Source organism: Fusarium oxysporum, chromosome 3, assembly GCF_000149955.1.
Source record: "Fusarium oxysporum f. sp. lycopersici 4287 chromosome 3, whole genome shotgun sequence".
NCBI lineage: Eukaryota > Fungi > Ascomycota > Sordariomycetes > Hypocreales > Nectriaceae > Fusarium > Fusarium oxysporum.
In genome coordinates, this window is record NC_030988.1 from 1,575,771 (window position 1) to 1,597,423 (window position 21,653).

A 21,653-nucleotide genomic window follows, 5' to 3' on the forward strand; every position below is an offset into this window, starting at 1 on the left:
ATGCACAAAGCCATTGGAATATTGCTCCCCTAATGAGTAAATAATTTGGTTGAAGTAGGATGGTATGGCTGTAGTCATGGTAACACTGGCAGATGACACATTGATGGATGAAATGAAGGCAACACTTCCTATTGTTGAAAGAACTTGAGGCCCCTATAATGTTACCATCGAGGCAGATTTCGTCTTTACTTATAAACCGGACCTTTTATCTGGTGACTAATCTGTGGAAAAGGTGTACACAGACCTGCCATTGACAGTACACCGGATTACCCGGAATCTCTCCCTAGATCCTTGTTAGATTGCTACGACCTCATTTCTGCTCCCTGTCAGCCGGGGAGCATATCCGCTCGCACGCCAACACCTCTGAGACCCTTGACTTCTGCAGAAACCTAAAGAGAAGAAGCAAGTCATCCAAACATATCCAGGCGCATTGGCAGATGTGATACCCCGCTCCCCCCGATCAGCACGGAAGGTTGTGCCCCCACGCTTGTGCTCTCGCTAACCTAATTCCAGTGCTTTCATTTGTCCCGCCGACAGCCAATTTGTTATAGCCGAGGGCATTTCCTCGCTCTTGCTTATGTGAGAACTTTGGGCAAATTCCACTTTTGAACCATTTAACGATATGAGCCGGCCAAAAGAGGTAGTATGAGTCAAGTAGCTATTACACAATTACTTCACGTGATGCTATTCATATGTGTGCTAATATGTGACAGACCAGTTACCTGTAGGAGAGGAAACAGCATTTTCGCGTCAAGATGCTTGCCTTACAGAACAAGCTTCGTCACACAATAAGACTTTGCTACGTAGAATATCTTAGTCTCAGTAAGGCGGCTAATGAGAAAATTGAATCACCTGCGGTGCGAATCCAATCAGTGGGCCACACACCCCTGGGACCGCAAGACGGATGGAATGGGTGTGCGGCTGGGCTCAAAAGTGTGTAAGTTGACGAGAATGAGGAAGCATGCTTCACCCCTGGAGGGTCAGGCTAAGGCGAGAGTGGACCCCATGCAGCAAGACCCCCTGCGCTTTCATGGCTGGCTGATGCCGGCTCCAATTGGCGGATGCAACCCGCATCAGTCTAATGCAGATATGAAGCACCTCAATGTTTTAATCTCTCGGAGCTATGAACTGACCAACAGGACGAATCAATGGATCCTCAGGCTGCGATACGTTGCAATGCTCTCGCCTTGGAGTTGAGTATCCAACCGAGAAACCGTTTATCAGAAAGTCTGCAGAGTCTTTGCTGGCTTAAATTACTAAGATCCTGACTTTGGAAGTAGTTTCATGGAGCAATCCGTTCGCACAATTTCATTGGAACTGACAGCAACACTGAGTGGCCTGATTAGTCCGGTGCTACGGGCACTTAACCACCACGGGGACCGTTTAGAAGACAATGGAACACGAATGCACCGATCTATCGATTGGGTCTTAAGTGGATTCTCAAGAGGTTTGTTTCGTGTTTGCAAAGTTCTGAGGGCGGGCGGTATCGCACGGCGAAGTAGCAAATTATGTCTGAGCAATTGCTGACAATCGACCCTTCATTGTGGCACCGAAATGCAGGTTCATGAGGAGAGAGACGTATCATTCTGCGGCATGTTCTATTGTTTGCCGTTAGTGAATGCTAAAGCTCTTGCTAGTCAACGTGACTCTACCCTACGTCCGACCAGAATAGGTTGACGAAAGGCTTGGTAGTGTCAGAGAGGAAAGTGGCGCTGTGACTGACAAGCAAATAAGCAATCACTTCGCTCATACTAACATGTTGAATCCATCTCTCAAGTTTGGGCTAAAAGGTCGATCGGCGTGGCGTTACACTCGGGCATAGAGCAACCTATGCGAATCAAATCCAATAGCATGGAAGCAATAACGTTGAGGTTTCAGATCGCAACGTTTCATACGCTCATGCGTAGTTTGAGACGTTTACACATAGCTAAAGAGTAGGGATACATCTTTATAGAGATGGGCAGAAGTATCAACGCTACTAGCTTGACCCTTCGTTCTACATCCCTCTGACGTTCTCCAAAATACTTTTCGGTCGGTGTTCTCCCATTCCCCACGTGGTAGACAGCGGGCATGGCACAGTGCAAAAGACAATGACTGCGCTAACTAATATGGTGCAAATGACATAACAGGCCGAACAGAGCCTTGCCCATCCTAAAAAAAGAAAATTACGTGCGGGGTACCTTCCTTCGCGCTCGCAGAGATCACGGGCAAGCAGCTCGCTTGGATGGACAGGGCGAGTGACGACAGGGGTGGTGGGGGTGAAGACATTCATTATCAGGAGACCGTGTCGAGTGAAAGACAAGCCTTTAGTTGACCATCTTAATTTTCTACATACCCAAGTAAGGGAATTTGGCGGGAAAACTATTACCAAGCTCATAAGTCGTAGTTTACTGTAGCAGTTCTTCCCTGCTGTTGTAGAAAGATGCATTGCTTCAGCTGCCAAGTTTATCTGCATGTAGGCACTCGAGCGTTATTGGGAAAACGTCCCTCGATGTCCTGTGTAGACAAATGGAGTGGAAGCATTGCTATGTCAGGGATCAGGGACCCACACGTGATAACGTCTAGCGGTGGATGTTGACCAGGGCCATGGAATATGTTCCGATACTGAAGGTCACAGAAGATGTTGGGGGTCCTGTAAAGGATAGCTAAGTCATGAAAGATCGACTTGCCTTGCGAAAAGAATGGGTCTGCCGCTGGGCATTGGCGTTTGCGGCGCATCGTGGGGGGGGGCGGCTGGTCTCAACATTCGACGTTTCCACCAAGGCCAAGGCACGGTATCTGTTTCTGATTGCAGACGTTGCCAAAAGGACTCTCGGGCGGGCGGGGGTGATTGCCTCTTGGAAAGGTGATCCACCGGTGTGCAAGCGCTTCACTTTCCTGCTTGTCACTACGCTAACTTGTCTACACTCGGACCGTCTCCGGACCTACCAAGCATCACATATGCTCACCTAAAAGGCAATAGTGAGAGCGCACTCAATCGCAATGACTTTAGCGACGATTCTCTCCGCCAGAACCAGCCCTCAAACGGTAATCACAATGTGCTCTAAGTCCCCTCAGCTGAATATTGGTCTGGATTTACACCCTTGTTCATATGCCCGTCCAACGGTTGTCCATTTTAGCTTGAGGATAACGACACCAAACGCGATTTGTCGGCAATCATCTGTCCACCCTCTGTGGTTCCGACAGAGATTTGAAGGCCTGGCATGTTCCATTCACCTGCTCTCCCTCGTCGACGACTACCTACACCTCCTCATCCGATCCACTCACGTCACGATACCTACCCCGTACAGCACCATCCGATCCCCTGTTAGCGCAATAGACTAGCGGAGTCTTGATTTTATGGCGATCATCCGCTCCGCCTGCTGTTGGCCGCGGTGCCGATAGGGCAATCTTTCGAAGATGCCATATTGTTACCGCTTGGGTTTCTTGTCCGCCGTCCGTCCTTGTTCCTTGACCCGACATCGTGACCGCTGATCTGAACCTGATGATCGCCAAGCTTGAAGCTGTGACGCCTAGCTCACGATAGATGGCCCATCATATAAGCGGTAACTCCGACAAAATCGGTAAGACTCGATGCCCAGTGAATCACCTTTCACTCCCACAATTCCTCGGTTCTACCATCTTACACAATCTTTTCCAGGATAACTATCGTGTTGCCCTGAACCCCGCCAGGGAATTCCGATTCAAACTTTGTGAACCGTGCCACGGAGATACATAGCTTCCGGCACTTCAATCGGCCGACCATCTTAGGGCTCTCAAAAGGCCCATCAATTCCTCCGCATGGCCGGTTCGTCGCGGAATCGCACCGTATCAACAAGTTTCAGCAGCAAAAGGCCTGCAACAATGCGCAAGACGACGCAGGTCCCAGACAGCACCACGATACCTCATGTTACCGATTTAAAGTACTTTGACCCCTGCGCCGCCACTGCGTCTATGTTCTTGTACGCCCAGGGTTCATCCGTTGTTTGCTGTCATCATGATACTCTCACCATTGAACGAACGTTTTCTCGGCACGCTGATGAGGTTCAATTGTTGGCGGTCGATAACCAGAGTGAGGCTGGTGGTGGCCGCTTCGTTGTTAGTTACGATGCTGGCCAAACAGCAATTGTGTGGGATCTAATGACAGGCGATGAGATCTCTCGGTTTGCCTGTTACGATCATTTAACTGTCGCAGCGTGGATGAAAAATGGCAAGGTGGCTTTCGGTAAGTTATTGGAAAGAGTTCCTCACGATCCTGACTGACCATTTGCAGGCAATACAAAAGGAAGTATTATTATATTTGAGCCTTCAACATCTGAACATATTTCTTCGGGGACTATTGGCCAAATTGCCGTGACTGCATTGGCACCATCAGCTGATTGTCGAACATTTGCTATCGGGTGAGTTTCTCCTGCATCTGCAATTCAAGCCTCACTAACACGATGATAGTTACCAGAATGGCTCTCTATTTGTTGCGACCCTGCAGCCACGCTTCACCATCTTTCACAACCTCACCACGTCCAGAGGGCCATCACCCATCATCAATCTCGCGTGGCATGCTGCTTCGTCTCGGCAAAAGTCGAACATGCTTGCTGTCCAGATGCATGACGGTGTCTTGCGAGTCTGGAGTGTGGCAAAGACATACAGCGCCGACGACCCTGCAAAAATAGTTCGAAACCTTAGGAAGGCTGAAACCTCCGTGGAAGGACCCAACTGGATGGGATGGTCCAAGAATGGTCGTATCATTCAGTATTCCGACTCGTAAGTTAGCAGCTTGCGACCGCCATAAACCGCTCCAGGCTACTCGCGCGCTTACCTACATGACCCCTATTATCAACTAACACGTTCACAGGCAAACACAGTCATGGGATGTTAGGACAAAGCATGTCACTCATGATCCCATCCCAACTCTTGATCTTGTTCGCGGCCTCGCCGTATATGGCCCCGGTGCCACGTTGTTCACCCTTGGCCCCAATAACACTGTGCAGCAGTTCGACCTGAACTCCCCGGCCATCATGGTCGCCAATGTCCAACACCCAGCAAACCTATTGCCACCCTCGCCTCCAGTCTCAGAAGAAACTGGTGATCGATCAGCGACCTCGGCTACCACTATCGCCTCCGAGTCTGAGACGAGCTCTATTCCCCTGTATATGAATATTTCCGAGAGTGAGGAAGATCACCGATCGCTATTTACTCGCCTGACTCGACGCCAAGCTTACGACTCTGGTAATGAGCCTTACGAATCAGCTAGCCCTGTCTCAAGCTGGAGTGGACTTCCATCCTTATCGAAATCCTCAGCTGGGTCGTCTCAAACCCCTGGCCGTTACCCCGGATCCATGAGGTCAAGAGCACTGTCAGAAAACACCTATATCTCGGCTGGAACCTCGATCAGGCCATCAACTATTGGCAACAGTGCTCATGGTAACACGAGAGATTTAGACACTTATTCCATGGGATGCTCCCTTGGCACTACAAATGTTCCTTCCATGGTCTCAAGCCGATCACGAAGAAGACCTTCTCGCCTACGCAATGAAGTTCCCCGTAGCCCTGACGACAACAAAGTTCACGACCTATTCAAGTTTACTCGGGCATGTCTTAGCGATATTCCTTACAAGCATGCTATGGGTGCCAACAGTGCTCGTCTCACCAATGATGATCTGCGCCGTCAAATGCTCAACACCATCTTCGGATGGAACAAAGAGGTTGAAGATCTGATTAGGGATGAGATGAGCAGACACCCCCAAGGATCTGCCAGTCGTATTCTTTTAGCCAAATGGCTTGGCGATATTGATCTTAATATCATGAGCGCTAACTTCGAGAACATGACTTCTTCTAACTGGATGTTGTTGGCTTTGAGTGGAATCGGCGGCCATACCTCACAACAGAAGCTTGGCCATACATACGTCCAGCGCCTGCTTGAGGCTGGCGACGTGCACACAGCAGTTACTATTATGCTTGGCATGGGTGATCACAATGACGCTATTGAGGTTTATATCTCTCACAAGCGTTACATGGAGGCACTGATCCTCACATGCCTCTCAACCCCTAGTGTTTGGGAACGCCAAGCTGCCATTATCAAGAAATGGGGAGAGTGGGCGGTTCAACATGGTCAACAGCAGCTGGCAACCCGATGCTTTGCTTGCACCGACCAGGAGTCTACTGAGCCTTGGACTTCTCCATCAGCTTCGCAACTTAACTTCCAGGCTATGACTCCTAGTATTCCTGAGGTCTTAAGCCCGCCTCTCTCACCTCCCGGCGTTCAACGTGGGCCCCAACGCAGCATCGCAAAGACGTCTGCACTCAAGCTGATCACCTCGTTTGGTGATCAAACTCAGAAGTCTAAGTTCTTTGCAGATGTCGGTGGCCAAGCTCCTATTGCTGCCGGTGTTACTCCTATCGCTGACTCAGCCGGTTCACCCGCCTTCTCGCATGCCTCTAACAATGAGGCCACGACAGCCTTCCTCCGCCCTTCAAACAATAGCAGATTCAATACCCCGGTCTCTGCTCGAGGACGTGGCCGTTTGCCGTCCATTGGTGAGATTCCATCAGAGCTCAACCGAGATGCACTGCGATCGGCTGAGCTCTCTGCCGTTCCTTATGACTATGCGCCTCGATCTGGTCATGCTCGAACACCGTCTGGCAATGACAACATGACGATGGGTACCGCATTGCAACGTGCTGCCACTGCAAGCCCGATGATGATGCGGGAGCATGCTCAACGCGTCGTCCAACCAAGTGAAAAAGATTTCCCACCACCCCCTGATCATGCTACCATGTTGAAGATGCAGCAAGCGTCGCGTAGCCATCGCAAAGGTTCTCGCGACCGCATTACTGTGGGGTTGAATTTGCAGCTACAGCCTGGACACGCCCACGAAGACGTTACCTCTCCAGAGCAGTCTGTTACATCTTCTACCCGCTACCACTGGCCAAGCCGTCGCAGAGGCCCTGCCTCTGTGACGAGTTCTGTCACTTCCGCATCGAGCGCAGGACGACATATTCGTCACCAAGCTGTGAGAAACTGAGAAGATTACATCCACAGCCTGGATGCAGCCAACCACTACTCCAAGAGACAGCGCAGCCGCCAACGTAGCCAGTCGAGAACTCGGGATGATTCACGCTGTCGTCCTGGAAGCCGAGAGCGAGTAGTTCGCTCTCGTGAACCTTCTGAAGAACGTGATCGTGTAAGCGCTCGCAATTGGTCCAAAACGAAGCCATCACCTACTTTCCCGATTCCCATGTCTTCAGAGGACTTGCTGAACTTAAGCACTCCGCGACATGGCCAGGTCGGCGAGCCAAACACGGTACGCAAGGTCAGTGAATCAACTGTGAAGCCAAAGAGTCGAAATTGAAGCCGTGGAAGCCGTCGCAGGAGCCCAGCAGGTCGCTCTCGCCCGCCAGCCCTTACATTCCGTGGCCGCAGTCAAGGCAGAGAGGACTCTGTACAGTGTTCTCCTTCTTCAGCCTTGCCTCTGAGTGCTGCCATCCACTAATACCAGGGCTCTGAGGATGAGGAGGACTATAGAGCAGCCATGGGTGCGCAAGAGGAGTTCTGAAACAAGCATAGCCGTAGCGGTAGCCGGGGTCTTAACTCACCAGCATCGATTAAGCAGGATGTCTCGGAGCACAGACACAGGGCTAACTCTGAAGCCGCAAACTTTGACGGATCTGTCTCTGTTAATGGCAGAGCTGCCTCAACTCAGCATGCTGGTGATCTTAAGCAGATGAAGCATGAGCGTCAGCGTAAAAAGGAACAGGCTGCCAGGGAACTCGAAGGAAGCCGCAAGTCTCTGGCCAAACATGCTCAGATACCTTCTATCCCTCATCCCAACGAGTTCTCTCCCGCCATTACGGTTACTGTTGAAACTGCTGAGCCTAAGCCTCTGCCTGACGATATCCCTCCTCGCAGTGCTACTGAGCCACCTCAAAGAAGCATGTACGCCCGTAATGGTCCTGTGATTGGACGTCCGGCAACTCCAAAGGCCATAAGGCTTATCATCGAGGGTAACTATGATCTATCAGGAAGCACCCCTAGACCCGACGTTCCCGCTATTCCAGCCGGCTTCTCTCAAAGATACTCTCCTGAAACCTCACCTCAACAGTCGTCTGAGAGAGAGCAGCCCGTCGCCGAGCCTAGTCTCACTCTGCTGCCATCGACCGTTTACCAGTCACCGACACGACCTCCTATTCCTCGCAGCATGTCTGCCCCTATTCCAGATAAGCCCGGCCAGCCCCCTGCACGTTTTGCACGCAAAAAAAGCGTTGAGCGCATTGAGGAAGTTGTTCCCGGTGAGCGACGGCGCTCTCACGAGGATCCTATGCCCCCTCCCCCTCCTCCGGCACCTCCAGTTCTTAAGGAACTCAGGCACTTGGCTTCGCCACCTCCGCCGCTTCCTGCCCCTATTCAACACGCCCAGCGACATCAACAGGCGGGTGCTGTTGCATCGGGTATGATCGAGATCGTCATGGACGACGATTTGTCGTCTGGCAATGATCAGGCTTCAGAGGCCAGCCCTCCGGCAGCTACCCACAAGAGCCACAACTGGGGTCGAAGCATCCGAGATAGCAGCAGTATCTCAGGCCGCATTCACAAGGCCACTGAGCGACTTCGATCTGCCAGCCGCAGTCGAAAGGAGTATGTCCGATCTCCTCCCTTCGAGGCTCCCTACGAGAGCATTTCCATGACCGGACAGATGAAGTCCCCTCCACCAGTGTCATTCAACTCAGACGCTTTGCGGTCACCCACTGATTCGCGTAACAAGCACTTGTCAACCAGCTTGAACCGAAATGAGATGATCTAGGACGTCCCTTGGGACGGCGATGAGCGCGCCAGACTGTATTTCACTTTTTTCTACCACTCTCTACCAATTTTCTCGTCGTTGCAAACCCCCAGCAGCAATAGTATTGTGATCAAAATCAGAATGTCACATCTTCTTTGTATTTTAATTTGAAGCTTCAAGTCTTGCTAGCCCTCGAAAGTATACTGAGTCCCCGTGCACTAAATTAATAGTCGGGGCACAGTAAATTGTCCGGCCGGGAATGCTAGGCGGTGCTGTGGTAAATGATGGCGCGCTGTGCCACTGTCTGTAAGTTCTCTGCAAGGGGTCCTACGCAAGCAACGGATCTTCATTCACCTCAGTATGCTCCAAGCACCTGCATTGCATTTCTCAACTCGGCGTTCGTTGATAACTTAACTTACTTCCAATAGTATGCCTCAGATGTGACATGATAGTGTGTTGTTCTAAGTACTGAGCCATTGTTGAATGCTCAGGAATACATCCACATCGATTTGGTTCTTCAATATGTGCCCCGAGTTCGAAAACTCACAGAGATCAGTCTAAAGAAAATAAAGTGTTAGAAGGTTTTGAGTTCTTCCAAGCCTGGCCGGCCTGATGGGACCGTTGAAGCAAAGCAGGATATCACCTAGCAATAACACTCTGTATTAATTACAGTTTTTTTATACCTACCAATTTTAAGAGAACTACGCTACTTCCATGACAAGCCTTAGTAAGGCTTTTGAAGGTCTTGATGTCATCCAAAAGGCTTGAGGCCGCAATAACACCCACAGTTTCATCATTAAAGACGTGGGTATGAGAGATCAAAGCCATGTGCATCGCCATTACCCATACTCATCGTCTGATAAAGTGAAGGGCGTGATCTGACAAAGCTGGCACATGCCTTTGGATCACCTTCTCCTGGCGAGACAAGCTCGTCGATATCCTGGTTCGATGACCATGATATCCCATTTGGTCCGCCACTGGTTTCCAGAAGGGGAGCGGCATCGGAATGGTCGTTTGAATCTTGAATTTGTGCTAGATAATTGGGAAAGCCTGGAAGAACAAGCTCTGGATCGAATGAGATGAGAATGACGGGCCTCAATTGTCTAGATGCCATATGAGTTGGTGAATATACTAAGATTCGCTCGTCCATGAACCACTCGATTTCTCTGATCGGCTGGATGGGGCTGACAGCACCTTGGAGCTGAGCCAAGTCGTTATGGGGGTGGCATGCTTCCTGGTCTCGTGGCCACATTCTGACTGATGTCTCTTGTTTCAAGGGCTGTACTCTGAGTTGCAACCCCGAGTCAGGGTTGTCACCTTCATAAACAAGGTCGACGAAAGCATTGCACGATGTATTGTATGAACGCACAAAGCATTCTTGGAGGGTGTATGCTGTGGCATCAGATGGGCCATCACCGATGTGGATCTTCTCACTTGACCGTTCTTCAATATGATCCTCGCTTCTCCATTCCGCCTCTTCGAGGCTACCCATGGCCGACTCGAGCGGAGTGTGTAGAGAATGCTCTGGGCGAGGAACTTTTGCTTGTGTTTCGAACTGAAGCTCCTTTCTGTAGCACGTCCTCTGGCTGCCTGCATTTCCCGGGAACCACTCCTTTCGAGTCTCAACGATGAGGAGATTGCCTGTTTTCTCGTCTTTGGTGAGCTGCAACGACGTCCAACGCTCGTCCACTGTGCACTCTGAGTCATGGAGACGCCAGAGGTTGCGCATTGGAGGTATGTCGCACTTTTCATGAACTGCACTATCTACAGGGAACCTCAAAGCTTGGTAGAAGTTATTACGCATTCCATCGTCGGCTTCTGTTCTGAACGTATTCGAAACGCAGTAAAATTGTCCATCGAAGATTTCAAAGCAGATGTCAGACCCAATATTTTCCCCGTTAAGGTCCCATAGAATCAGCTGCGAATCTGCCCACTTGCGAGTCTGGAGATTAAGGCAATGAATACCCCATCTGGAGCTACCATCGAGTCTGGCATGTGATTTTGAACCCCAGAATAGGTAATGCTTGTCATTGCGCACAAAGGACGGATAGCCTGAATCTGGCCTTTGCACAACAACCCATCTGGGAGATTCTATTAGCTCGAAGATGAGGAGCCAGCTGCATGTGGTGGAGTCTTCGAGAGCTTGAGTGGCGAGACATGATACGACGCCCTCCGCGTAGTAAAGGGGTTTAAATGTATGCGAACTTTGAGGATCGTAGTCCCTCACTGCGGCCTTGAGAAGCAGTGCGACATCGACTGTTAACTCAAATGTAGGCTTCTTGTGGAGGGTGTCGAGTACACGGAGATGCTTGCTATTAACAGTGTAGCACAAGTGACCATTCGTATAAATGAACTGATCTGCCATAGCCACGATGGCGACTGTCCATGGCTCCGCGGACTGGACAGCCATTCGTCGCTTAGCAAGTTTACGGAACGCTTTTGGGAAGTTCTTGGTAGAGTGCGCCTCCTGAGCTTCTGTAGAATATGGTATTTTCTGAGGTACTGTTAGCGGGGACTACCTCACTAAGACATGAGGCTGCGACACGAACCAAGAGTGCAAGACGACACATTCTTCTATCGTAAGGAATGTAGCTCAAATATTTGCAAGTCAGGGCCATGTTAAACACATCTTCAGCATCGAGGAGCTCAACGAGGAGAGAAACAATCTCGACGGGCATTTTGAGAAGGCTCATGGCTAGCATTGATTCAAGTTCTGTGCACGTAAAGAAAGTACCTCAGGTAATCAGCCGCCGCCTATCACTAAATTTCACTGCTGGTTAAATACCCTCCCCATCTGGACTAACGGACAGCCGTGTTAGTTGAGCCGCATTCCCCGCTTTTGTGTACGAGGCAGATTAACGCCACGCGACACGCAACCAGGATACGGTGTGCCTCCTTTTATGCCTTATTACATGTCAAAAATTCCAACAAATGGCTTATCTTACGTTGTTCTGGGAGAACATTGATCCGCTGACGCAAACGCTAAGATTACAGTGTCTTTTTTTTTGGGGGGGGTTTTTTTTTTGAGGCCGGCTCCGTATCTTTCACACTCCAATACCCCGCATCATCTCTCGTTACGGACATGCCTGGTCTCAATTCCGAAAACTCAACCTCAAGGTTTCAGGAATCTATGCGTTCCAGTGACGGCTATTCTAGCTCGGAAGATGACATTCCAGGAGATGAGTCTTGTTGTGAGGGTCAACTTAGGGACTCCGCCTTTTATACCAATGAAAAGATTGAAGATGCCGTGAAGCATATTTCATCCCAAGCCTTTCAACACTTTTCAAAAGCTACACGGTCCTCTGCGCCACCTGACGAACTCGATCACTTCAAATGCCCCTTCTATGCTTCAAATCCAGAGAAATATCGAAAATGTCTTGCACGTCATGATCTTCGTTCGGTTGAGAGCGTGATCAGGCACATGCAACGCCATCACAAGCAGCCACCATATTGTCCAAGATGCTCAAAGACCTTTGAAACGGTGGCAGAATGCGATACCCACATCATCAAGCAAAAATGCAAAACTGAGCCCCTCATGATTCCAGACGGCATCAACGATTACCAGCAAAGGGGATTGAAAAGCACGCCGAAAAAGAGAGACTACCATCAATGGCCCACCAAGCGACGCTGGGAGCACATATACAAGCTGGTCTTTCGTGAAACACAATCCTGTCCTTCAGCATACTTGGACACTAACGAGATGACGGTATTGCAAGCTCGAGACTTTTGGAAGGCCCACGGTGGGAAATATATCACAGAATATTTTCAGGCTCAGAGCGGATTGGAAATGGAGGACGCGCAGGCAATGCTGTATAACGCGTGTCTACGCGCTCTAGTCGAGCATGTTGTCGATCAGAGTTTGATGGTTTCAGGAACAGGCTGGATAAAGTGCATCAAGGCACTTCAGAATTATCTCTTCTCCTTCTTCATCCCATGGCGATAGTACTTCGTCGCTTATCTGGTCTTTTGGCCCAGGTCAGCTACCTCTCCTTCTCGTCGCCGGCTTCTGGTTACGCCAATACGTGCACATCAGTCGTAGTTGGGTCAGGTTATCGGTCTATTACCTCTTGGCGACAGGTCACGGCTGGGCTCGAGGGATAATGTCGTTGATCGCGTCCAACACTACCGATATCAGCACGCCCGTCTGAGCCTTCTATGCTGCCACACTGTAACACTTCTAGCTTAGTTCCGACCCTCTCCTTGATTTCTAATCAAAGTGCATTCTTTACTAGTAGTGTGTTGCCGGGCGCTCGTCCAGGCTGAGCCGTCTCGACCGAACAATGCTCTGTTGAAACTATCTCATAGCTCGCCAATTCCTTCACCAACTCCGTTGCCTGATGGATGAAGCAGAGCTTACCCACATAGCACCAACACATGGTAACGCAGAGACAGTACTAGAAGATGTTTTACTTCTCTCATTCCTTATGGTTTTCCTCGGAGAACTAATTTCGGTTCTGTCGTCATTTACCCAAGGGAATCCATCTACGAATGTCGTTAAATTCGTCAGAAGAGAGACCTGATGCATCGGACCAGACGAAATTATTTCTCGAGGGATGTCCACAGGGCATGGGCCGCAGGCCTTGAGGGCAGGTATCAGAAGAGAGCGATACCGGGGCCTGTTTTCAAGTCCTTAGGAAAGAAAACATGAGGTACCACGTTAAATAACCTTGAACAACTCCGAAGTTGGAGCGAAATTAGTATCAATAGCCGACTTGTCAATCGAATGAAAGGCCATTGACTGCCAATCGATATGCAACGCATAACAGCCTCAAGGAAGTATAGCAGTAACAATCAAGGTTACAACCTGTAACTTGTATAACCAGAGGTACCTAAGTCTTAGACTGCTATTTTAGCAGTAGGAAGTATATTTGATAGTATTAGTCTAACTGGCTCAGGGTATGCGGGGTATCCCAGAAAGTAAGTGAGACGTGGGCCGAAATGCCTACCCGTTGGCAAAAACAACCCTAAATTTAGAGCCTCAAAAAGAATTTGAGGAGCTGTCGATACGACTTCGTGGACGGCATTAGCACTCAATGCGTATATCAAACCTAACTCGACATCCTAGAAGCTGAGACGAGGGTGCAGATTAAGCGCCGTTCGACACGTTCCCTTATTACTTTCCCCTGCACGTCCATCATTTCCCTTTCTACTGTCGTTTACATTTTACTCGCGACAGAACAAGCTTTCATGATATTAATAGTGTCATTGTAGAAAAGCCACACGCGACAACCTGTTAGCTAAGTGACACATCAAATTCTCGCCTCTATTACAGGGAAACTGGAGACGGCTAGGAACGAGCACTACCATCATTTATGGTTTTCCTGCCGCTTCGAAACCCTGATCTGCAGGTAACTTCTCCAAGCTGCTAGGGAAAAAAAATGTTTTCAACCCTCTCTTTGGTCTGGGTTATTCTGATACGTTTCGGCTGAGTGTGGCTTGCATTATCACATGCTGCGTTGTCCCTTGTATGAACACCTAACAATTGTTTCGATAGGGATATAGAGCCTCACCGCCATAATTCACATGGTTACGGATGTTGCTATTGGCGAACTGCTATTGCGACGTTCAGGGGACGCACATTCCGGGTCTCGAAGCCGATGACCATGTTCTTCAGCCGCATCATGGCCATCCCAGTGCAGAATATGACATGCCATGTAAGCTACAGCTGTCTGCTATCAGAACCACAAGGGCTTGATCACTGCTCCATGATGAAAAGTACAGTTTAACTAACCGATATCAGCGCAAGATGAGATTCTCGATAATTGATTCACTCTCCTGTCCGACGGATGTAGGTTAATGTAACGAAAGCCCTTCATTCCAGGGACTGCTGTAGAGACTCCCTTCTCATCTCACTTCAAATATTGCGCTGTAAATGTGACAGAAGCCGCCAGCCTTATCCGGCGGCCAAATATATCATACTGATACTAGTCGTTAGACGCCGAGGGAGCGACATGACTGAGGGACATGCATATTGTGTGCTGGGGTCTTTGACGGCTGTAATACATCTGGTATAAAGGATGTCAGCCGTGTATAAGAAGCGAAGATTCTAGCTTCACTGTCTTGTTATGGATGTTTGCCACGCCGAAAACGATCAACACCATAGAATCGACAAACCAGCACATTCCATCCCTACCTTCGTTGGCAGATGCTCACTAACGCACAATGTCAAGCTATGAATTGATTCTTGTGTCGTCGACGATGTCATCTCCACGCCCGTCTTCTGTCTTTTTATGCAATGCGGACGACGAATCAGCCGAACAGCCATCTGATGACACGGCGACTATGATTGATAGTGAGATTCAAAGTGAGGATGGAAATTTCAGGCCTGAGACAACGCCGACCGACACACCTATACCCCCTAGACCATCACATCTGGAACATCCCGGCAACAAGAACATTCGGCATGGAGGAGACTTGATGCATGAGGAGGTGGTGCTTATGACGCATCCAGTTGGCATTGTTCTTCAGCTACTCGGACCTGCCTGTCTCCTTCTTTGTGAGCTTCATCAGGCCCTTCGCCTCAAGCCGAGCGAATTTCCTAAGGTGTTCAACCAGGGTTCAAATCCATACCACGAAATCCACATATGGATCCATAATGTGGATCCATATCCATTCCATTCCATTCCACGTGGGCTTCAGCATTTCCATATCCACGCCACGAAGCCCCTTCCACATGTTCCACATGTGGAAATCGTGGAATATTTTAGGTGGGGTTCGAAAATACCTTGATTTCCTTGTGAAATCCCGCATATCCTAAGTACTTTCTATCACCCACAACAACACAACATCGATTTGCCACCCCATTTTCCTCCGTACACAATGAGTCCATTCTGGGGGCTTCACTGTTACTCGCGTTACTACCCCAAATCGAAATGGCCACTCCCCATCCTACCAAGTCAACCACATCCGTTCCAGAACGAACAGAAGAGGACAATCAACGGCTCTTTCAGCTCTACAAAAGCTGGATCTTGACGGAGAGAGACGGCAAGGCGCGTCTATAGGTATATCGGTTCGGCTACGAATATCCAGCATAACAAGAAACAGGAACGTCGGTGGGTGTGTTGCCTTTGCGTCAAGCAACGGCGGATTTTAATGGACCAATGACAAAAACATTGACGTCACCGAGGGCGGGCGGGACCCATTAATTACCATTGTTGGACGAAGTAGGTTTCCATTCCACGAATTCCACAATATGGATCCATTTCCATAATGGATCCATTTCCACCCATTCCACATCGAAATTATTAGTCAGCATCCATATCCACGCCATATTCACAAATGTGTCGTGGAGTGTCGTGGATTTGAACCCTGTGTTCAACGCTCAGGCTGTCTGCGTCCACAAGGAGTGCATTACAACCAAGCAAGGCTATATTGATGTAGTCTTTGGCGGTAATATCGTTGAAATCGGCGACTTGGCCCACAAGGGACTTGAAGATCGGTTTAGAGACTCCAAAGCTCGTTTGATTCTTGATTTAATAAGTGGGAAGGTTGGGTTATTGAAGATAATGGCGAACCTGCATATGTATTGCCGAGACTCCGGGCTCGTGCAGTTGCCGACAGCACTTCGGTGTACTGCCGCTATCATGTATCAAGACTTTATTCGAATCTTCCATTGTGGGAAATTGTTCAGTGGGAGACTGTGTTTAGAGCTCTTGGTCTTTTCTTGCAACAAAGGCCCAAGGACTCCATTGCCATATCAGATATAATAGTTATCGCAGAAACTTTGGTAGAATCTCTTACTGTGAAAAAAGAAAAAAAAAATATCGTGTTCTTTGTTACCTGTGTTAGCTGCGTCAAGTTTATTCTTACGGCTTGCAATTCCTCCTCTAGGTGCCTGAGACGCTTGACCGCGAAATGGGTACTGCCTCTGTCGGAGATTAGTTCAGGAGTCGTACCTAGAGGATTATGGATAGGAAGAAAAAGAACCATCATGTAATGGCTAACATGGTTTCAACAACCAGACAACGCTCATTTGCGGCCGGCCGTTGGGAGGGAAGATCTTGGAGAGATTACTACCCTGAACCCCTTAGTCATATATTGGCTCAGCCACTCTGCGTGTCTCACTCAAACATTATTTGATGATTTCATAGACTCGGAAACTAGCGGCGCTAGCGGAGTCAGTCTTCAAAGTGGCTTTGACGGGGGGGCTCAGCCAGCAAGGCAGACTTCCATCATTCTCAACAAGTATCAATGCAATGGCTGTGGTCAAGAGGCTCAGAATGCAAGTTTCACTTCTCATTGTCGCATCGGACTTCAAATCCTGTGACATAACATCCAACAGCTATCGCTCAGCATCATTGGTCACGTGAAACAGAACATGGCACTCTTCTCCGACACTCCAAATACAAATTTTGAACCACAAGGGTGAGTGCCAGTACTTCTACTTTTCTATGACCACGGCTAACCTTCCCGATCACCAAAAATCATGGGAACTATTTTTCCTTGTAAGGAATTCTCATCGTCCTCGCTTTTAGCCACGCGGTTCAGCTTGTTGAGTACGGCCTTTGGACATCCACTACAACAGGCAACTACCAAGCCGATAGAGACTTGAGACCTTCGACATCAAGAGTGTTGACCACGAGAAATCTCAATATCTTCTGACAAGACGATCTAACGGGAGCACCTCCGTAGACCTATCAGAGGCTTGTTGATTGAGCGCAGTCGCTACCCAGTACCAAGCCACCTAGCTGTTCGCAAGAGAGCTCGATTTGTCATCCATTCAAGTTTGGAACGAACATATTTGTGTGAGGATGGTCGATCCAAGCATCACATTGACCGTAGTGCTAATACTATTGGTGTCAATTATTTTTCCCGACCTGCCTACAAGCAACATACTTGGTCTTGCCGTTGCTGGCGGGAAGACGAATTTGGACCCTGTCTCCGCCCGCACTCCCTTTTTACCTACCTTTCCGTGTCGCCTGCGTTACATGCATGCCGCCGCTCTCAGAATTGACCAGTCACACAGAAAGGCAACAACAGCGAGGGGCCCCCAGGCTCATTCTCCCTGGCCCATGTTGGCCAAATCGAGCGTACAGGGCTCCCTTAGATGGGGCAATTTCCAGGGTGGCGTGGGCTTGTGGTGGCTAGCTCTGGCAGGCGACGCTGTCCATCCTTGCTTTTCTGAAAGGGAACAGGCTCTCGCACATGCATCGCAACCCGGACTGCGCTAACAGATTCTGTTCACCCTGCATTGCTTGCCGGGGCATTCCCCGTCAGCCTCACAACTGCCCCTGGTTTTGTGTCGGAAATAACAAACTCGCAAGCATACAGTAGTTAAGAAGACAGAAATATTCAGACAGCGCCCCGATGAAACCAGCCGATGGATTGTGTAGAATAATTTCAACACCCCAATCCGAGTCTTCCTTTTTGTCTTGAGACGCCAAGCCGCACCAACAACGACAATCGCTAGTCATGCACGACCAACTCTCGATGTGAGCATCTTCTCATCCACATTGTGCCATCCATTGCACCCAGCCTGCCTCCAAATTGCCGCATGGCGTGCACTTTGCCCGTGGGAAGAACCGGGACCATAGGCTGTGGCCGCAGATCGTCTGGTCGCCTGTCACAGTCGTGCTGTCTTTTTCCTTCTGCTGCCTGGCTTCCTCAGGTCGGAGAGCGTTGATCATCTTCCGCTTCGCATTGACCTACCAACCATTCCCCACGCTACAAACCGTACCGTGAACGTCGGAACCTTTGACCCTGCCAATATCTCGCCTCAAGTATGTCTGATCTCACGCTTTCCTAGTTCTTCTGTTCACACCTTTCATCCCACAAACAAACGTCCAGGAACCGTTTCTCGACACTCCGAACTCGCGAGTGCCTCACGCAGAACATGAAGAACAAACCTCCACGCCGGCGTTCCTATGATGATGCTTGTTACTGACTCCCTCAAGAAACCTTCGCTCAACGATCGAGATTATCGCATCATTCGTCTTAACAATGAACTTGAAGCGCTCCGGATGCATGATTCCGAAACGGACAAGGCCAGCGCTGCGCTGGATATCAATGTGGGAAACTTCAGCGACGAGTCTGATATCTCCGGTACAGTCCATGCGGTGGAATATGTAAGTGCATCAATTCAACAGCCGTGATGTTGTACAGACAAATGGGCTAATATTTCTGCTTGTCAACAGTTTTTCTTAATGGGCACCAAGAAATTCTCAATTGAGAACGAATACAGCCAACGCCTCTCCGCCAATTCAGGAACCTCCAATGCTTACACAGGGTCGACCTCGATGAACTACTTTTTCTACATTTCTGTCAAGCCAGACAATGGCCAAGATCCTTCCGATACCAACCCATCTCCTCTGAGCGGGGCTCTCGACCGATTCGCCCAGTTCTTTATTGAACCGCTTTTCCTTTCCGAGACGCTGGACCGAGGGCTGAAAGCTGTCGATTTAGAAAACAAGAAGAGTCTTCAAAATGACACCTAGAGACTACATTAGCTTGAAAAGTCTCTGTCTAACCCCAATCACCCGTTCTGTCACTTCTCTACCGGCAACTTTGAGGTTCTCAAGACCCTTTCTGAGGCACGTGGAATCGATGTGAGGGACAAGTTCATCGCGTTTCATGCCAAGCACTATTCAGCGAACCGCATGAAATTGGGCTGTTCTGGATAGAGAACCGCTCGATGTGCTCCAAAAATGGATTGCCAAGTTGTTCTCGCCCGTCGTCAATAAGAAGCTTTCACCGAACCGATGGCCTGGCGAACTTCCTTTCAGAGAGTCCGATCTCGGCATGCAATGATTGGCAAAGCCTGTCATGTATTCGAGAGAACTTAACTTGTACTTCCCATTCATTGATGAGGAGTTCATGTTTGCCACTCAGCCTAGCCGATACATTAGTCATCTTATCGGACATGAGGGTCCTGGAAGTATCATGTCGTACATCAGGTCCAAGGGTTGGGCGAACGGTCTTAACGCTGGTGCTTACCCTATGTGCCCTGGCACTCCTGGTATCTTCGATATGCAAGTTTGCTTGACAGAAGATGGTCTTAAGAACTACCCTGAGATCATCGAGATCTTTTCCCGTACATCGCTCTCCTGCGTGAGCACCCTCCCCAAGAGTGGATTTCCAAGAGCAGAAGGGAATAGCTGATGTCGATTTCAAGTTCAAGCTAAAGACACCTGCCAGTCGATTTACCAGCCGAATCAGCTCGGTTATGCAGAAGACTCTGCCTCGGAAATGGTTGCTCAGTGGCCATAGCCGTCTCCGAGAATTTGCTCCTGACCAGATCGAGAAAGCTCTTGCTACGATTCACCCAGATAACTCCTGCATGGTTATTGTGTCGCGTAACTATCCTGGCGACTGGGACTAGAAGGAAAAGTGGTACGGAACAGAGTATCGCCATGACAAGATTCCCAATGATCTCATGCAGGAGTGTAAGAAAGCCTTTGCAGTCTCTCCCCAGGATCGCCTACCTACTCTTCACCTACCCCATAAGAACCAGTTCATTCCCAACGAGCCCGAGGTTGAAAAGCAGGAAATGGATGAGCAGGCACTGAACCTCGGGTCATTCGCAATGATAGCATTGCCAGAACACAATGGAAGAAGGATGATATTTTCTGGGTTTCTCGCGCCAACCTTATTGTCAGCTTGAAGACACCCCTCTTCTATGCTTCGGCAGAAAACAACGTCAAGGCTCGACTGTTCTCGGATCTGGTCCGTGATGCGCTCGAGATGTACTCATACGACGCGGAACTGGCTGGATTGCAGTACAAGATCAGTCTTGATTCTCGTGGTTTGTTCTTGGACGTTAGCGGCTATGATGATAAGCTCCCTGTGCTCTTGGATCAAATCGTTACAACAATGCGGGACTTAGATATCAAGAAATATCGTTTGAGACTGTAAGGGAGCGCCTAACCCGAGGTAACAACTGGCAGCTACAGTCGTCCTACCATCAGGTTGGTGACTACACCAATTGGCTCAATACCCCGGAGTCGGACTTCATAGTAGAGGAGCTGGCAGCGGAGCTTTCGGGTGTCACTTGGAGGGTATCAGGTTGTTCCAGAAGCAGATGCTTGGCCAGGTGTTCATTGAGGTGTACGTACATGGCAACATATACAAGGAGGATGCTCTCAAAGCAACTGACATGGTGGCGTCCATATTGAAGCCCCGGGTCTTGCCCAAGGCCCAGTAGCCTATCCTGCGGTCTCCTATCCTGACCGAAGGCTCCAACTACGTCTTAAGGAAGACTTTCAAGGATCCTGCCAACGTCAACCACTGCGTCAAGACTTGATTTTATGTTGGCAGCAGGGAGGATCGCGATATTCGAACCAAGACTCTGATACGTGGGCCAGCCTTTGATCAGCTCCGAACTAAGGAGCCATTTGGCTACATTGTCTTCAGCATGCCCCGGACTTTCTCGATGACGTATGGCTTCCGCTTCCTCATACAGAGTGAGATGGCGCCAAAGTTTCTCGATTCTCGTAGCGAGGCCTTCCTCGTGAGATATGCGGACACATTGGAAAAGATGAATGATACAGAGTTCGAGGGCCCCCAACGGAGTCTGATTGTTTGGCGGTAAGAGAAACCTAGGAACTTGGACAAGGAGTCCACCCGGCACTGACACGAACCGGTGACAGCCCAATGCGACGCCGCACAAATTAAGCTTCTGACCAAGCTCGAAGTTATGGAATTCTTCAACCGGCGTCTTAGCCCTGTCTCTAGTCGGAGAGATCGCTCATCGATTCATCTACAGGCTCAAGGCAAGGCCGAGGGTGTCGATAAGCGACAGGAAGAGGCTCAGAAGAATGCCAATATGTAGACATCGGCTGGGGATGACGTCAAGATGGCCGAGGAAACTACTGATGGTAGACTCTTCAAAGCTGGTCTCACTGCTAGTTTAGGCGCCAGGCCCGTCAAGGACATTAGCGAGTATGAAGATACGGATGCAGA

The 21,653-nt window shown here is 49.4% G+C and overlaps 5 protein-coding genes across 5 annotated transcripts; 4 read left to right on the forward strand and 1 right to left on the reverse strand.

Moving 5' to 3' along the window:
- Positions 1-3,780: 3,780 nt before the first annotated feature.
- FOXG_16087 (uncharacterized protein) lies at positions 3,781-8,777 on the forward strand (the record flags this gene model as incomplete). The annotated part of the gene is made up of 6 exons (XM_018396174.1): positions 3,781-4,204; positions 4,355-4,379; positions 4,429-4,740; positions 4,832-6,989; positions 7,191-7,289; positions 7,701-8,777. The coding sequence occupies 6 exons, from the start codon at positions 3,781-3,783 to the stop codon at positions 8,775-8,777; spliced, it is 4,095 nt and encodes a 1,364-aa protein (XP_018256628.1).
- A 624-nt stretch (positions 8,778-9,401) lies between these two features.
- Positions 9,402-11,434, reverse strand: FOXG_16088 (uncharacterized protein; the record flags this gene model as incomplete). Its single annotated transcript, XM_018396175.1, has 2 exons — positions 9,402-11,250; positions 11,306-11,434. The coding sequence occupies 2 exons, from the start codon at positions 11,432-11,434 to the stop codon at positions 9,553-9,555; spliced, it is 1,827 nt and encodes a 608-aa protein (XP_018256629.1). The 3' UTR covers positions 9,402-9,552.
- Positions 11,435-11,635: 201 nt separating this feature from the next.
- On the forward strand, positions 11,636-13,514 carry FOXG_22294 (uncharacterized protein). The gene has a single exon (XM_018402687.1). It carries the CDS (start codon positions 11,839-11,841, stop codon positions 12,697-12,699), a length of 861 nt encoding a protein of 286 aa, XP_018256630.1. The 5' UTR covers positions 11,636-11,838; the 3' UTR covers positions 12,700-13,514.
- Positions 13,515-18,360: 4,846 nt separating this feature from the next.
- Positions 18,361-19,189, forward strand: FOXG_16089 (insulysin; the record flags this gene model as incomplete). Its single annotated transcript, XM_018396176.1, has 2 exons — positions 18,361-18,820; positions 18,890-19,189. Exons 1-2 carry the CDS (start codon positions 18,620-18,622, stop codon positions 19,187-19,189), a joined length of 501 nt encoding a protein of 166 aa, XP_018256631.1. The 5' UTR covers positions 18,361-18,619.
- Positions 19,190-19,517: 328 nt separating this feature from the next.
- On the forward strand, positions 19,518-21,522 carry FOXG_22295 (insulysin; the record flags this gene model as incomplete). The annotated part of the gene is made up of 6 exons (XM_018402688.1): positions 19,518-19,802; positions 19,867-20,034; positions 20,083-20,267; positions 20,294-20,602; positions 21,012-21,262; positions 21,341-21,522. 6 exons carry the CDS (start codon positions 19,518-19,520, stop codon positions 21,520-21,522), a joined length of 1,380 nt encoding a protein of 459 aa, XP_018256632.1.
- Positions 21,523-21,653: the final 131 nt, after the last annotated feature.